Here is an 18384-nt window from a genome sequence, read left to right as displayed (position 1 = left end):
CTAAAATTTAATAAAAATAAAGGTTAGGATTTCTATTTGGCTTCTTTAAGGTATTATTTCTTGCTCTTATTTATACCTATATTAAATGTAATATTTTTTAATGCATATAAGAATGTCTTTAGATACATAATTTTTATTATATTATTTATTATTAATAAACTATAATTTTATTTCTTATTGATGTTTCTAATAAATTCAAATCAGTCCCATCTATATTTAAAAAAATTAAATAATATTGGAATATTAAATAAATAATAAAACACAATCTTTTTATGGGAAATAAAAATATTTTCCTTACATTGTTTAAATATCTGCTGATAAAAAAAAAAAATAATTCACAGCTCCGCTAAAACCAATTGTTACAAACAAGTAACACCAACAACAATAACATAAAAAAAACTATTTCCATCAGGATTCTAGGAAAGACTATTTACCAGTATAGTAAAGGTGCATACATAATTATACACTGCTTGTTCACTGAAATTCTCCTACCAGCGAGAGAACTTGCAAATTTCTAGTGAACAGCGGCGATTCTCGCGAATGGTTGTCACGCGCTTTGTGTTTTGTCTATAGTACGCTTTCAATATTGAATTTTGATTCGTCTGTTTCATATATTATAGAGTATAATATGGACTATGGTAAAATATTGTGTTCATTAAACACAATAACTTCACGCGGCATTATATTGATACACGTATATATGTATATTATAATATAGTAACGGACAAGAGACCTGTATGTATAGTGGTTGCAAGACAACTATGATAAGTAGTCGACGTGCACTCGCCCTCCCAATTCACCGTGACAATAAACATAAACAAATAATATTATAACAATAATTATATTTTTATCGTAATTACCATAATAATAATAATAGTATATTATTATATTATTATGAAATGCGCGTGACCGTGTTACTGCTCTGATGGCCAATGGTTTACTGAAGACAGTCCTGACCTGTTGGCTATCTCGAGTTGAAATTTTCGGGGAGGTCATAATATGACATCGCTATTCATCGTCATAAATAATAAATAATACACACCTACATTAGCTATACAAGAGATCAATTAAATCCTGTCACGTACGGAGCGGTATAGTCATGGTCTTCAAAAAACGCGATCGTTTACATATGTCATTTGCCTTCTGGGGTTAATTATATAATAAAAAAAAGCCCCCAGCTTGGCGCCTTCTTGATTTTGGTGATGTGAGCATGTGTGTGTATATACTATATATGTGGTGTGTGTGTGTGTGTGTTGGCAGAATGATCGATAAGTACCTTAACCTCAATGGTTGAGGGTCGAAGTGTCCGTCCAAGCGCAGTATAAACAGCATTAAACACGAAATGAACTGTATTTCTGAAAAATCTAGATAAGTGCTCTATGTATATTACCTATAATATAAATGATATTATTGTAACATAATTTCGTTTTAGAAATTGTTTAATTCAGAAAAATATTGTTCTTAAATAATAATATTAAAATTACGGAAATATACAAATGAAAATTTATTTTAATGCTCTATATTTAGACATTCAAAATATGTTAATATTTGAAAACTTATTTTTTAATTTTCAACTTTGATTTAAATTAAATTTCATCGATGAAATACCTTAAATGGCTTAAATTCAATAAGTTAATTTGTACAAACGAAGCTCAAAAAATAATAGTTGCCATCTTAAATATTTTTATTACACCGACGGCGATTAAAAAACCAACTTAAATGTGTACTTTATACTATACCCATTTTATTATTTTCTTACCTATACACATTTTCATTAGTATAACTAACTTGAAATTACTCTTCTTCGCGAATGAATTATAAAAATCATAAGTCATAAAACACCTATGCATTTTTAGTTTTTAATTTTAGTATCATATTCATTTAACTCACCATACAATCTGCTAACTACAAACGTGTACTGGTCATCTTAACCAAATTCACCTTCATCCGCAGCTAAATCTCCTGCTGTGTTTTTAACAGACACGTGTCTTCAAAAAAATTATTTTTTTTTCTAGCTCGAAATAAAAATAATAATAAAAAAATAAATAAACAAAAGAAACGATTACAATATACGTATTTTTTCATGACATATTATTTTTCATTCTAGTTCAATTATAGAACAAATATTAATAATTGTCTTGGCACGTGTTCTAAAATGTCATAAAACATATGTTTGATTATAATAATTTGCAGACCATAATGTTATAATATTTAATACATTTTTGTTTAAAACATATTTAATGCTATATCAGGACTTAAGAGATCTATTTTCATATCAACAGTGAACTGATTTTCTTAACGTTTTGCACCATTAAAAATCATAAATTATTGAAGACACTAATTGATACTCTTTATCTTTTTAGTATCATTAATTCTACATATTTCTTTAGTTAAATGTTTACAAGAAATATACAACCAATACCTGTAGGCAAAATAAGTATAAATGTAGGATATGGATAAGATAAATAAAAAAACTGATAATATTAAAGCAAGTGGACAAACTTTGACAGAAGTCATTAATGTAACTTATAGATTAATTTTTTTAAATCATTTTATTTGAGTACCTCTATAAACCTATTTACTTAATTTTTAAAACGTTATTGATAAATAACAGTAATTATGAGGGTTACCAAATTGTTGACAAGTGGTCATGAAATTAGATAATTATATAGAAGAATTTGTGAAATAGTTTAGATTCTTAATGGATAGTTTTAAATTTGAGATCAGAATGAATTGTGCACGGATAAAGATTTATGGAGTGCCACATTGATTAATTTTCTCAGTAAAATATTTTATATAATTAATATTTTTGATATTGCTTTCTATTATATTATGCATAACATATTTCGATATAATTATTTTTTTATTTATTTATTTGTATTAGAAAACATTTATAGTTTATTAACTACTATTACCTAGTCACTTAGGCTATTTAAATCAAAAAGTGTCCTATTAATTGAAATTGTGTTAATGATGAACAGCGGCGTGAACAATATAAGGTCACCTATAGCCTTAAAAGAAATTTTAACGAGCCGCTTCAAAAAATATTTTTACGATATATAATATTTACTATTGGTTTACGTACTTATTACTTATTAACGTAATAAGTAATAAGTAATAACATTTCTCCTACAGTTTAAGTATATTATGTATAATACTGAATCTCTCTTTAAAAAGTTGTCTGCTTAAGTCATTGGGATTTTATGTAAGATGTCTATGATGTTATTAAAATATAAAGATAATATTTTTACAATCTATACATTTTCTAAATTATTTTAGGTGGGCTGGAGTTTAAATAACTACTTAATTGAACGATATTAATGTACCGCTAATACGATCAGTTGCTTGGCCATCCGTTTGATCTTAATAATCGATTTGCTAGTCTGGTAATATATATAATGAGAAAATTGTTACTTATATGAATTAGCACGGTATCGATTTTCATTCTATAATAACTACCATAATATCTAAAACGTATAAAAAAATATTTAGTTCAATTCATAGTCAATAATTAAAGTTAAGTAACTTTGACTTTCACTTATGGTTTTGACTTTTTACGTTCAAATTTTTAAGTATACTTAGTAATTTTAAACTACTATATAGTAGTATTTGATGACTTTTAGTTGTCAAATACTACCTACTATATAATTTCATAAAATCAAATAATAATTTATATCTATATCTATTTTTTTGTTAGTTCTTTGTTTTTTTATTTGTATAATACATTACTAACAATTCTGTTGTTTCCGTTTAAGTGGAACTAAAAAGTTTTTAATAAGGACATAATTGGATATTGTAAAACCATTAGAAATTAATGTAATATCATTAAATGGAATAATTCAATAGTATAATTATTGTTATGAATTCTAATAAATAAATTTTTAAATTCTATACAAAACAATATAGTATTTAAATAAATATATTTTTTACATATTATAAGTACGAAATAGTAGTTAAAATTATATAGACTTTACAAATATATAATAGCAAAGAACTTTCGTTATTTTTTTTTTCATATTCAATATAAATTTGTTGATTTATTTATTATTTGGTGATAAATTATATACTTTTATAAAATATTTATTCATTTTTGTATGAATTGTCGTCATACTTAATTCATAATATATAGCCCGATATAGGTGATTCATTTTTGAAAAATATACTTTTTTACTTTTCAACAAATACTAAATACTAAATAATATTATTATATGTGTTTGGACACAATATAATATAACTATATCACATTCATCGAGCGATGTCGTTTGCAATATGTTTACTCAAATAATGGCATTTGTAGAAAATTGATTCTTTGATAAATATTTAAATTTGCACAAAAAAATTATAAACTTATTATTAGGTACATTGAAAATTAAATTAAATAAGATACAATACATATTTCTGAGTCTTGTAAAAATTCAAATGTCAAATAGTTTTTATTCATAATTTAAAATCATTCTATTATATCTGTAACAAAACTGTTTATGTATTATACATAAAACAAATATGGTATCTATAGTATATTACATATTTTTATGGCATATAACTAAGTTTTAATATAATGTTCTCTTTTTTTAAATTGCAATGCAATAATACATTATATACTTATGTTTACTTAATTATTAATAATATATATTTTAATTTATTGTTATTTTTAAAAATCATATTGTACCTATCGTATGCTAATATTTAATAATTGTTCTGTAAACTATTTACTTAGGTTTATAAATTAAAAAAAAAAAAATAATAAATATTAACGTTTAATATTGAAATAAAATTAATAATTAAATCTAAATTTGAATTCGAATTTTCTGAATAAACCAAGCTCGAATCCTGCAATACCGCGAAAGACGAGAGGGGAATACAAACAATCAATGTGATAAAGATTTTCATATTAAAAATTTTATTTTATTAATTGTGTTTAATATACGACCAAGTAGAGTTGTTGAAATTCTGCAATCAATCAAATGATGTTTTCTTCGATTAAGAAAATATAAACAGCACACAATATTAATATCGATAATATATGTGTGTATATATATATATATATTACTGTGTAATATACGCGTCCCTTCGCGTTTTCCTTGCAACATTATTTTGCCGCCTCATTACAAAACGGTGTATGCTCAGTCCACGGAGATATCGAAATACGAGATGAAAAAGTCTGTAAGACCAAAAAAAAAAAAAGTAGAAAGAAAAAAAGTTACGTGCTCGTATATAATATAATATTATTATATTCATTTGTGGTCACCAAATGTACTCCGTCCCGTTTAATTGACATGTTGCGCGGTTGAGGAGGTATTATTATTAATTATTATATACAGTATATAATATAATATAGTTGCATAGTAGTAAAAAACAAAAGGGGGACGACCATCGATGGCGTACACATGTTTGTATACATACGGTATGGTAGCACTTGGCTTTTTTTTAAACACAATATTAAAACTTTTTTTCTACAGTTATTGTCGTCATCTTATGATGGTTATTCGCCGTAAACACACATACACACACGCACACACACACATACACGCATACGCGCACGCATGTGTATATATAATAATAATAATAATAATTAATAACACAATAATATTCATCAACTATTATTATCCGATTGAAAGATGACAACGAAAAAAAAATAAAAAATAAAATGTAAAAAAAAACAAACATGACGTCTAAAACGCGAGCTAAACACTCGGTAATGGCGACAGGGATCGAGGCGTTGTACACAAAGACGGAGGACATGGGGAGGCGGGGGAGGTGAAAATCACGTGTGCCGACTCGGTGATTAATATACCAGAGGAATAAAAAAAGAAATGTCCCTTCGAACCTATGATGTGCTCTCCGAGGTGATGAGGAGCCAGTCTTGCACAGGACACGAGGACGAACGCGTACGCATGTAATCATATACATCCAAGACCAACGTCATATAATACGCGATACCTACACTCTGTTATTATTTTGTTATAATTTTAGTATATCGTAGCAGTAGTCGATCGACGTCAAAACTATTTAAGTCAGTGTTTCGTGACAATTAAAAATAAATACTCAGTTAGTCGAAACTATACTGCTGCTTCTTTGCAAAGCTTTTAAATACACTTTCATTGGTTCGTCGCGTAAATATTGAAAAGACCACCAGACGATTCACGATGAAGATCGAAAACGATACGGATCCTTATATGTGGTTTGCCGACTGTCTGGGACCTGAGCCGCAGGATTGGATGAAGGACGTGGGGCTAGATTGGTTTGACGAGGAACTGTTAGGCCGACCCGAATCACCTACACCGTCGGTACCGGTATCACGATCCATGACTACGGAAAACAACGGTGACCAACGGAGATACCGTGGTGGATACCCGTCATATACCATCGAGTCGTCCGCATGGCTCATCCAACAACACCAACAGTCAGCCGATTCCGGAGACGACAATGATGAAGATGACTCGTTACCACCGCCCGTTTTACCACCCATGATACCCGGCACTAGGAGTTTCTCCGACCAACTACACAGGATCCGGAAACCATACGCCTTAGGATCACCACCATCTACCTCAACATCGTCTGGATTATTGGTGAGATGTTTTCAATATCGAATAAACCTATTGATTTTGTCTGTATATCCAAAACACGATCGTTATCATAACAACTCTTTCATAGAAATACGGTTTTCATTTAATTCTGTTAGAATTTAAAACATATTTTTATGTAATCGATTCGTGTTGAATGCCTATCGATTTTTAAGTAGTCGAGTAGTTTTATACGAGACATACACATTTCGATTAATAAATAAAATTTCTATGGGCAAAATTTAATTTTTAAATCAATCATTTAACTGTACTTAAATATTGAAAGTCAATTGTTCATTTATTTTAATATCAAGGGATAAAATAAAAATGATTAAAATTCAACAAAAATAACATGTTAGTAAATTAATTTAGGCTAGTAGAAGTATCAGTCTAGTCTAACTTCATGTGAAGATATTTAAAAAAAATAATTAAAATGTAATGATTGAGACATTTATATTGCCTGTAAATTACAAAATAAATTATATTTTTCCAAATAATAGTAAGATAACATTTTTCGTATTGTTAAAATAATTGTGTATGTTTTTGTGTTATGTGTACAATGTACACGTCATATTATATTCCATGTTATATTCATACTTTTATTCTGCACAAGTAGTAATACAAAAACAATGCAATACACAAAAAAATAATAATAAATAAAGTATTTTTTTATCACTTAACATGACATGTAATAATGTATACATAATAATATCAAACACTTGTTTTTATTCTTGATAGTTCTGTCTTTTCTTGTAAAATATACAAAAAAACTAAGTGCACTTAAGTACGTTTTAAGAGTCTTACACAAATGAAACGTCATAGGTTTAATTATCATTCAGCAAATATTTATCTACAGTGGTGCATCTAGAAAATAATATGTTGTGTTTGGAACTGAGAGGGGTGAAAAAAATAAATGAAAAATCTACTTGTAAAAGAATTTCTGGTTATTTAAGATTTACATTTATAAATAACTCACTTCTCCACTAACGAGCTATTGGGAGTTTATTTTTTTTGTTATAATTGGATTTATTTATGCAAAAATATTCGAAAAAATTAGTACCGTTACGTGAAACTTGTAATAATTTCTATATCCGCGTTGGCGTTAGCCTAATCGATATAGTTTAAAAATATATAATTCACCGTAACAATGAGTAATTGTATTTTGTTTGAAATTGGTATATTATACTAAATAAAATGTATTAAATCTATACATTTGTTTACCATTGCGCCATACTGATTATTAAATAATGAAAATGTATCTATTAAAAACGTAGACTGTATATAAAACGAAATATTTCGTAGGTAATATAATGTAGATAATATATTTCAGGAAGTCCAAGACTTTGATTCATTTGGACACACAATTATCGCCAATGAAGAAGTTTGTTTTGAAATGCCATTTTTAACGAACGACCAGGTTGATAAATCGTTTCTAGCTTCAGAAAATCAGGTTCGTATAGAAATAAATCATAAGTACATAATACTCATATAACATAAATGTTCAAATTTATAACATTTTATATCTCAGTAATGAGAACATACATTTTACAAATCATTTGTAAATGAGGGATAATAAGTTTGGTCATGTTATGAGGATAGGTAACTCGAAGGCAGTGAGAGGGCCGACTGTTTAAATAAAATATGTAAAAGGAGAGCCAGGAAAGAGATGAATAGGAAGACCGAAAAAGAAATGGATAGATAGAATATAAAATTGCATAAAAAAAAAGCTGTTACGTATTAAGGAATTATTGAAGGGAGTAAGAGCCTTATGGAAGTGTTCAAGTATCGTACTAGGTACTGATACTGATCTGGATATCGATGCACGAATTACGAAGATACGTGTGTGTTTCAATTACATCATATACATGATTTATTGATTTATGTTGTAGATAGTTTATATTGTATCAGGCGATAGTGTATTAATATGATGACATTGTATTGTGTTCTTATTAGTTGTTATTATATATTATAATTTTGTTCTTTAAGGTGGTAATGGCCAAAGACGATTGTGATGCTATGATGTTTGACACATTCTTGGAGCCACTGTACCAAGGTAAAACTATATAGATTTTATTCGACTATTAAATTTGCTTATAATAATATAATATAATATATAAATAACAAATTAATTGTATTCTTAAATTCTAAAATTTATATAGGTACCAAAAAATATTTTATACTTTTCATTAAACTTTTTTTTTTAATAGGTGTCACCGTTTAGTATTTTTGTTGAGAAAAATAATTATTGCAACGTTTTTATTACATTCAATGTTACCATAATATTAATAAAGTATACCTAGATCCTATATTTATTTTAACTGAATACATGTCATTAAAAAACAAATTAAATATTGGAATTTGAACTAAAAATAGGTATGTCGTTGTCATTACTTTGATAATTTAATATACATATTTAACATCGCCTATATTATAATTATTAATATCTATAATTTATCAATAGTAATCAGTTATTTGCATAGTATCTGTTGATTGTTGCCCCCCAAATATATTGTTAAATACTCCATATACTTGACTTTATTTTTGTTTTACTGGTATCATAAAAATAAACTATTCAATTCCTAAAAATATATTACATTGACATTTTTACATCGAATATTAATTACGATAGTTACTATGTATTATTATGTATACTAAATCATATTTTTTATTATCAAAATATTGCTATATACAATAATCTTAAATAACTTGAAAATGCAATAATATATTATATTCTATATCTTTACAATACCATAATTTAGAACGCATTTTGTATGAGTTTTTACGATTACAAAGTTTGCGTTTCATAAATTTAGTATTTTAAAGGTCAATTTGCTATATTCTTTTTAAAAAATGTTCATTGTGATCTAATTGAACCGGATATCCATATAAACCTATGATTTAGGTACCTATAACAATTTTGCAATTTATTCTCTTCAGAATTTATACAGCATATAATGCAATTTACGAATAATTTTGTATTAAATAATAATATACGATAAAAAAAAAACATCTATTATATAATAGTATGAAATTATTTAGTTAATTTATGAAAAATAGTGGCTCTCCTAATTTTGATACCTAGAACGGAGTCTCCCACGCACCTACAAACCACTCAGTGCACTTTTAAATTAATATGAAAAAGTTTAAACTGTACAATAAAGTCAGTAGTTTAAAATACGTTGCATGTCAATAGAAATAGGAACGATTATACTACCGAAAAAATTACGTTAGATTTTCGTTAGTAGTTGAAAACGAACTATCGATTTCCTTTCTGGGAACGCACGTACGAGCGTGCGGTACTCTATTATATTACTTATTTATGCGCGAACCCTGTGTGCAGTGTACACCGTACATGTTCAACGTTGCACGTACGCACAACTGGGAATATGAAAACCTAGACGTGGGACTCGTAACCTAAATAGTGTTATGCGGTCGACAGTAACGGGGTAGTCGGTGTTATAGATAGGATGGTCCCGGTGGCCTCGAGGGGTGGTAGGTTGTGAGGTAGCGGAGTTTTAGGGATGGTGCTGTTGGTCGGCAACGAGGGGGGGATAAAAGCTCTATAGGTTTACATATTTATATGCGCGTATACCCTAGAAAACCCGGGCCAATTACACGAGGGGTGGGCGCGACAGCCATGCTTGGGGTCTTCGACCTCTAGAGTGCTTTTCTGCGGTAACGATTGTTATTTTTTTTCTATCGTCGGTCGGCGCACGCGATTCGCTGTCGTCGCAATGTCGCATCGCGCGTTCGCTCCACTTCGATATTATACGCTATCTATACATGCCGAGTATAATACAACAACGTATATATGTATATAAACCAACCCCGTGACTATAATTTTTCATCCCGCATCCGTAACCTACCATATATATATATATATATATAAGCATACTGACATTATACTCACCCATAGTAACCTCGGTTCGAAGCCTTTTTAAAAGTTGCCCTTTATGTGCACAACATCTCCCCCTTTTAAAATCGGTCGCTTGCCAACAACTATCCCTATAAATTCAGTTTAATAGTATACAAGTTGTTCTATCTTTGCGCATATACTACCACATACTATTTTGACCTTGGTCGTCTTTTGTAAAAAGTAAAAAGTAAATTTTTCCTCAAAAACATTTTATTAGTCGATTTCATTATTCTACAACAAAATAAATAAATAAATACATATTTTTTAAACATGTTGTACTAACAATATACCTATCCTGAGATACGGGATTATCGTAACATTATTTTTTTTAAACAAGTTATAGTACCCTGTTTTTTTTTTAAATAACTATAATTTACGCACATGATAAACGATATGGGTACCTATGATATGTTTCTAAGCCACTTCTTAAGACTTGTGTGAAAACAAACAATTATTTTAAGTTAAGTTATTGATTTTTGTAAATAAATTATTTTTACCCCCCTCCCCCTCCACAGTTTTGTATCCAATCATGCCACTGCATAATATACTCGTAATATTATACAGCCGGTTCATAATATCGTTTCGCTGTCGTTTTTGCAGGCAATCCCTGCGACGGAGTATTGGCGTGCGAATGGGAAGGGTGCACGGTAAAAGTCGATGGGCCAGGTCAAGAACCGCTGGTACGGCACATCGAGAAACTGCACGTGGACACCGCTCCCCGGGGCGCCTGCGCGCAGTACACGTGCCAGTGGCGGGGCTGCCCCAGGCGCGTGCGTCCGTTCAACGCCCGGTACAAGCTGCTCATACACATGCGAGTGCATTCGGGTGACAAGCCCAACAAATGCACGGTAAACGCCTCCTACAATACATAATAATACAAATAGTAATATAATAAAATATACACGAGTATATAAATTGTCAAATTGACCAATATCACGGCATTTAAAAATGTAATATATCTATACTATTATATATATATATATATTAATATATTTATATAATATAATATTATTGCGCGGTCCGAATGCATTTTCGTCGTCGTGACGTTAAAACGACGCATTACATAATATTTACGAGCCCGTTTTTATAATACGGTCGGCGTAATATAGTAGTATCGTATCATCGGTCATTAAAATGGACGCTAATCATTGGCATTATACACGATTTCGTATGATAGAAGTATATACGCATTATATAGAATATGTAATACCAATATTACGATAATAATATTTCAGTACCCAACGTTGAGATCAAAGAACAATTTTTCCACATTAAAATAAACCGAAAACTTGACTCTTTATTTATATAAATATATGCGAGATTTCTCCCAAATTATTGGAACTGTAGAATGATCAATATTAGTTTAAAGTGTTTAAACTATAATGATATTGCCAGATAAATTAATTTATAAATGTAGGTGTTATTTCAAATTTTCAACGAACGAAAAAATCCGGAAATTAAAGGGTAGTAGGAAACACTAAAAATGCAATTGCATACCGAATATTATGGGAATTTAGAATACAATTAGGTATAATTTATAATTTTTTAAATGTTAACGTTCTCTTATTATTCCTATAATTTCAACATATTGTGTAGTATGTATACAAAATAATTTAATATAAAATAAACTATAAAGTAAATATTTGTCGATATTAAACAACTAAACTTTTGATAATAGAGGAAAACACTTATTATCAATAGGCCGATAGACAATAAAATATAAAGACGGTAACGGCAAGAATAATATGTATCAGTGCCTGGTAGTGAATTAATAATTTTACTAGAAATGTGCTTGAAAATGTTATTATCGTGTAATAATACGATACATTTTATATCTATGTATTATTGTATTGACATCGAAAAACTAATAATTCTTATAACTTGTATGAAACAAGAACATTTTATTTTGAGTTGTAAAGAAATCTGAGAACAGTTGATTTAAAATTCCCACCATACCCGTCGTGGTGTATGATATCGATTTTTCCGCTGCCGCCGTCACTAGATATGTTAACAACAATTCTGATGTTGTTATACTATTATTTTCTGTATAGAGTCTATAATACATGTACACTGAAATTTCAACGCGCCAAATTATATAATACATCATAATAAATTGTGCTGTACGTCACGGGCATGTAACGCGACCAACTGTACGCTATAATAATAGTTCTACCCACCGTTTATATCGTATCAAGACGCGTATTTAATATTACGGCTGATAGTGATATTTTTATAAATAATAATATCTATGTACCGCTGCATTCCGCGCAGTATGACGTATAATGTTACATAGTACGCAGCATCCACCGCCGCCAAAGAGGACTAATATCGAGTGCACACGCGCACAGACCGATACTTTGTATGTACGATATAACAATGTATACCGTGTACACAAACGTAGATTAAAATATGTTTATAATATTATGTCCAATCGACGTGATCAGTGACAGTCGACAGATATATTTTATGAAGGAATAATGCGTTTTTTTATGATGTCATTTCCTCGAGATAAAAATATTATCCGATATAGCGTTTTTTATATAAACAACACTCGATGTGACGATGTACAATTATTTGTATGCATCGTATCTTCTGATATCCACGACCCGGTTACACAATTTGTAAATATGTTGGTATGTCACCCATGACTTATATATTTTTATACATTCAACGCGACACGTCTTAAAAATCAATCAATCCATAACGATTTGAAATGACGTTAACAAATAAAAATTGTCCCCAAAACATAAATAAATAAAAAAATGTAATTAATATTATTCCTGTGAATAATTCGTATAATTTACAAAGTATGGTTCTTTACCGTATCAACATTATAAAGTTTTAAAATAATGTATGTACATATGTTATAATTTATAATCTCTGTACACTTGTGGATTTATTTTAGCAAAATAACTAAAATACGCATTTAATATAATGATCATAAATAAATGTTGGTTAGTTAGAAAAAAAAAATTAAAAAGGTGATGATAAAGTTTAAAAGAAATGTGAGTACCTAAGGCTTACGTAGTATTAAATGTCTTATTGATTATAAGATATAATTAGAATGGGTACACACAATTTATTTTTAAAAAGAAGCTAAATTCCATCCCCTCGTGCCACCTTTAAATTCAAGAACTGCATGTATATATATATATATATATACATTCAATTGCTGGAATGTTATCGATTATGCTCGGTCTTGTTTATACAATTTATGTATCTTGTTTTTTGACAATATTATTTTATTATTTACTAGGAATTTCGATTAGAGAAACTAATTAGATATATTTTTGTATTTACCAACAGTTTGCTGGCTGTCCAAAAGCATTCTCTAGACTAGAGAATTTAAAAATACATCAGAGGTCACACACCGGTGAAAAACCATATTCATGTCAATTTTTGGGTTGCTCAAAAGCGTTTAGTAACAGTTCGGATCGAGCAAAACATCAAAGAACTCATTTTGAACAGGTAATTTATTATTATTATATTTAAATTGTGATAATACCTTTATACGCAAGTAAAAAATATTAATAATGACATAAAATTGAAAACACGATTATATTATATTTTTACTATCTAACTTAAATTTACAAAATATTTATATACACATAATATTATACGGATCTTATAAATATTTGTAATTTAATAAATTATAAGTTGTGTAGTATAAATTATTTTGGACCTTATGAATGTAGAGAAAACATCATCAAATGCAACACATTATGTTAACGAATAAAACTTATATCAACAGTTATACGAGAGAAGTATAAAATATAAATTATATCGAAGTTATAAAACTTTCTCGAATGAAAGTCACGAACAATAAGAATAGCTTATTATTTTGAGGTCGTGATTTTTTCCGATTACCATTTTCTATATCAAGAGCAATATAATTGTATAACAACGGCGAATTATTATGTAACTATAAACTATATTCGGTCTAGTAGAGATAAAATTCACCATCATTTTTATGATTCAGTATAATAATATAATAACCATCACATCAAAATGTAAACTTAATGTAACTATAGATATTATGATGTAAAAACAAAAATATATTATTTTACGGAAAACAAAATTGTATTTGATTAATAATGTGTAAAACAAATGCACATTTTAAAACTATGAATATCAAAATTTTTTTTGTTTTATTTTTATCGTCTAAACTTTCACTAATATATTATCAGTTATCATCTGATCACGTTCGATATTAGTCATGTATTATTATTCTCATTTATCACATTTAGGTATATTAAAATGCATCATATAATATAAATTATTAAAAATTAAATAAACACATAGATAGTATTAATTCAAAATTGTACGTATCATTAGACATTAAAATGATAATATTGAAATATTTATTATCTTCCTATATAAACATAAAATTAAAAATATAATAATGTATAATATAAATAATATACCTATTATTATTTTATATACATTTATGCTAATAAATTGCATATATAGAATGCCGTCATCAAATACAAATACTTAGTATCAAAAATATGCCGTTAGTCTAAGTCGTAACTAGTATAAGTCACGATAATTGTTAATAATATTTATTTTTTAATTAAAAAAAATTGATTTTATTATTAAATATGTTTTTTTTGAATATACACTCATAAATTGAAAATCATATAACTATATAAGACAGTTCTAAATAGTATTTTCATAATATAAACCTTATTTTACATGTTAGGTATTGTAATTTAAGAATATCAATATAAAAGTAATATACCTAATAATGATTCAAATTTTCTCAAACGACTTTACAAAGAATCCACTCAATAGACAGTTTAATTTTCAAGAACACATTTAAATAAACGTTTAAATTTATGAAAAATCGAATCAAGCTCTTTCAATGACCAGATTTTACATTAGATTTATAATAAAATTGTATTATTTACAGAAACCATATGCCTGTACAGCAAGTGGATGTAACAAACGGTACACTGATCCAAGTTCACTAAGAAAACACGTTAAAAACCATTCACCACAACCATCTACGGTGAGTTACTTTTAAAACGTTAAGACTGAAACACATATTAATATTGTGACTATTCGTTGAAATTATAATGGATTTACGGTTTATAATATCGTTTTTGTTAAAAAATAAGTACATACTAATCATTATTTAATTTTGTTTTATATAGAAGCATTGGTCTAAAAACAATATTTTACCTAAACCTCATATTCAATCGGAATTGGCCAGTAACACAAATACTCAGACTATACGTAAGTATTAAAAAATAAGTTTAAATACACACCACGGTTTTTACAGATAAAATCAGACAAATTTACTTTATTAACGTTCTACTTACAAAAGAAAAAACATTCTAATTTAGACCCCTTTTTATGAAATATATAGCTGTTAATTACGTATTTTTTGTGGTTCTGGTGTATTAATATTATAATTTTAAATTTATGAATAAAATAATTTATCTATAGTAAGAAACAATTGAAAAAAAATATAAACGTAATCTATATTACTTTCTGAATTAATTAAAATAATAATAATTTTATTTATGATTAAATTTATAATAATTTTATCGGTATTTAATTTATTTTAGCAAATTTATTGGTATTTAATATATTTTATTAAATAAAAACTACTATTAAATACCTACTAATAAATAATATAAAATATATTAATCACCAAATCATTTCAAAAACGACTAACCATTAGCGCTCCAGGATAAAATGGCCATGATTGGAAATGTTTTCGTATTGTTAAGTGGACACATTATACAAAAAGGGGTACTGGCCTCATTTTTTAAGACCGCGTGCAAACCTAAAATGGATGTCGCAAATTAGTAAAACAATTTTTTTTTTTATAGGTTATCCGGACGAAAAACAATTTAAAATCAAATTAGAAAAGACTCAATGGTAAAATGCATGTTGTAAAGCGATATACTTTTTAGGTTTATGAAGTCTGTGATTTTAAAAATAAAACTCATGAATCTATATTAATTTGTTGTGATTATAGTAAATAAAAATTGTTTAAATAAATTGCCTTAAGTAGATTAAGATTAGACATAAAGGTATTTAAATTTCTAATGTCTCTTGTCATATTATTATAATCATAATCAATCTCATTTATTATTATTTTTTTTTATGTTTAATTAATATATGTATATAAGTATATTGTTTGATCAGTTTTCTTAAAATTTTACGTACGTTTTTTTTATTTTTTATTTATTATATTAAATTTGTTTTAGAAAGTAATATTTTATACGTGAAAAATAATAATAAGTTGAATATTGTGAAAATTAAAATAATTAAAATAAAATATATTATTATTTTGCTTATATACCGTGTTACTATTATTTTGATTAAAAAAATGATCAAGTATTTTCATAATTGTATTTTTACTAATTACTAACAATTAACACAGAACAAATTTATTCAAAAAAATTTAAGGCGCATAATATTTATGAAGATTGTGTAGTTTATCACAAACAGAAGTATCCAAAAAAGAAAAATATAACTCTTAAAGTGTATTTTTGTTTCAATTCGATAACCATTGGTGCAATCATTGTATATATATTATTATTATATACATAAATATTATATAAACCGAAAAATTTTATTTAGTATTTGTGCAACCTGATTGCAATGAGTTAATCCCAGCTTCCCAGATATGTCAGGTGTATACAAGGTAAAGACGAATAAGTAAAGGATTACTGAGTAACAACTCTTAAAAGTTCAGAAATTGTTTTGGTGGAAACATGGACTCAGTCAATATCTCATTTGGTGACTACAACCGTATTTCTGGAAAAGGAAAAGATAGTGTACCTTCGGTAGAAACGGGTACAAAACCGTTTTTCTTTTATTATAGAAATTAAATTGACTTTAAAAATCAAATTACTATAATATGTTTGTATACTTTTATCTATAGATAATACATTTTTCTTTATCAACAAGAAAAAAATCAATAACCTTTTTTATTATAAGCTAAAAAGGATTGCGAACAAAATTGTTTATTCGCAGAAAATATCTATATAATGTTAGAATAAAGACATAATCGCCTTAAATTGTGTTTTTATCGTACTAATAAATAACATAATATTTAATGTTGCTATTAGGTATAACATTTTTCTAGTGTCAGTTACTTTTAGAATGTTACTAAGTGCACACTTTTAAAATATATTATTCATACACTCTTTATTATATAAATTATAAAAATAGATTTAATCGTAGCTATTTATTTGTATACCTAATAAAGACAATTTTAACGAATTGATAGTGTAAAGTTACATAATTATATTTTACTAATTTTATCTTAAGACCATTGCCCAACTTCAACATACTCAATAATAATTATATTATAGATAGTAACATCGATTAAATACACATTAAAATTAACAGATGTACAGTCTAAAGCATCGACAGTAAAGCAGGTAGATATTATCACGTTGTCAGTTAAATTAAATGTTATAGATTATCGTAATTGTTGATGTGTAAACCATAAATACCAACACAGCAATCGTGGTAACCGTCGTGGTTGTAATAGTATCGAAAATTACTTAAGCGCTATCTAAAATCAGGCTCCCAGACTACTATTTTTGGGCTACTATTACCTCGATATATCGTTAACAGGGCTATCTAGATATTATAATTAATCAGCGATTGTAATTATTTGCAATAATATTATAGTTCATTAAAGACGGTGTTAGACAATTTAATTATTCAATAATTGTAATTAGTTTTTGATCTAGATCCAAAATGGTAAGCTTAATATTATGCTATTACTTATTGATAATGCATGCTCACTGGCTGTGAAGACTCCTGTAATTTAAGGTTAGAAATCTATGTTCCTAAACACATACTGAATGTGAATAATACATACACAATAATAAAACCGGCAGTGTTCTTGAATGATTTACGATGAGTATATATTTT

At 27.6% G+C, this 18384-nt stretch overlaps 1 protein-coding gene across 1 annotated transcript; it reads left to right on the top strand.

Moving 5' to 3' along the window:
• The first annotated feature begins 5847 nt into the window (after positions 1 to 5847).
• On the top strand, positions 5848 to 16690 carry LOC132930586 (zinc finger protein GLI4-like). Its single transcript, XM_060996527.1, has 8 exons — positions 5848 to 6569; positions 7894 to 8013; positions 8550 to 8616; positions 11080 to 11327; positions 13786 to 13947; positions 15392 to 15490; positions 15636 to 15717; positions 16320 to 16690. The coding sequence occupies exons 1-8, from the start codon at positions 6147 to 6149 to the stop codon at positions 16370 to 16372; spliced, it is 1254 nt and encodes a 417-aa protein (XP_060852510.1). The 5' UTR covers positions 5848 to 6146; the 3' UTR covers positions 16373 to 16690.
• Positions 16691 to 18384: the final 1694 nt, after the last annotated feature.

Source organism: Rhopalosiphum padi, chromosome 4, assembly GCF_020882245.1.
Source record: "Rhopalosiphum padi isolate XX-2018 chromosome 4, ASM2088224v1, whole genome shotgun sequence".
NCBI classification, from domain to species: domain Eukaryota; kingdom Metazoa; phylum Arthropoda; class Insecta; order Hemiptera; family Aphididae; genus Rhopalosiphum; species Rhopalosiphum padi.
This window is presented reverse-complemented; position numbering and strand designations above follow the sequence as displayed.

Bases quoted from the DNA above. Each gene is read 5' to 3' on its own strand.
- LOC132930586 (XM_060996527.1), top strand. From the start codon at position 6,147: ATGAAGATCGAAAACGATACGGATCCTTATATGTGGTTTGCCGACTGT. The intron at 13,948-15,391 runs GTAATTTATTAT...TATTATTTACAG, and splicing joins AAAGAACTCATTTTGAACAG to AAACCATATGCCTGTACAGC. The intron at 15,718-16,319 runs GTAAGTATTAAA...TTTTTTTTATAG, and splicing joins CACAAATACTCAGACTATAC to GTTATCCGGACGAAAAACAA.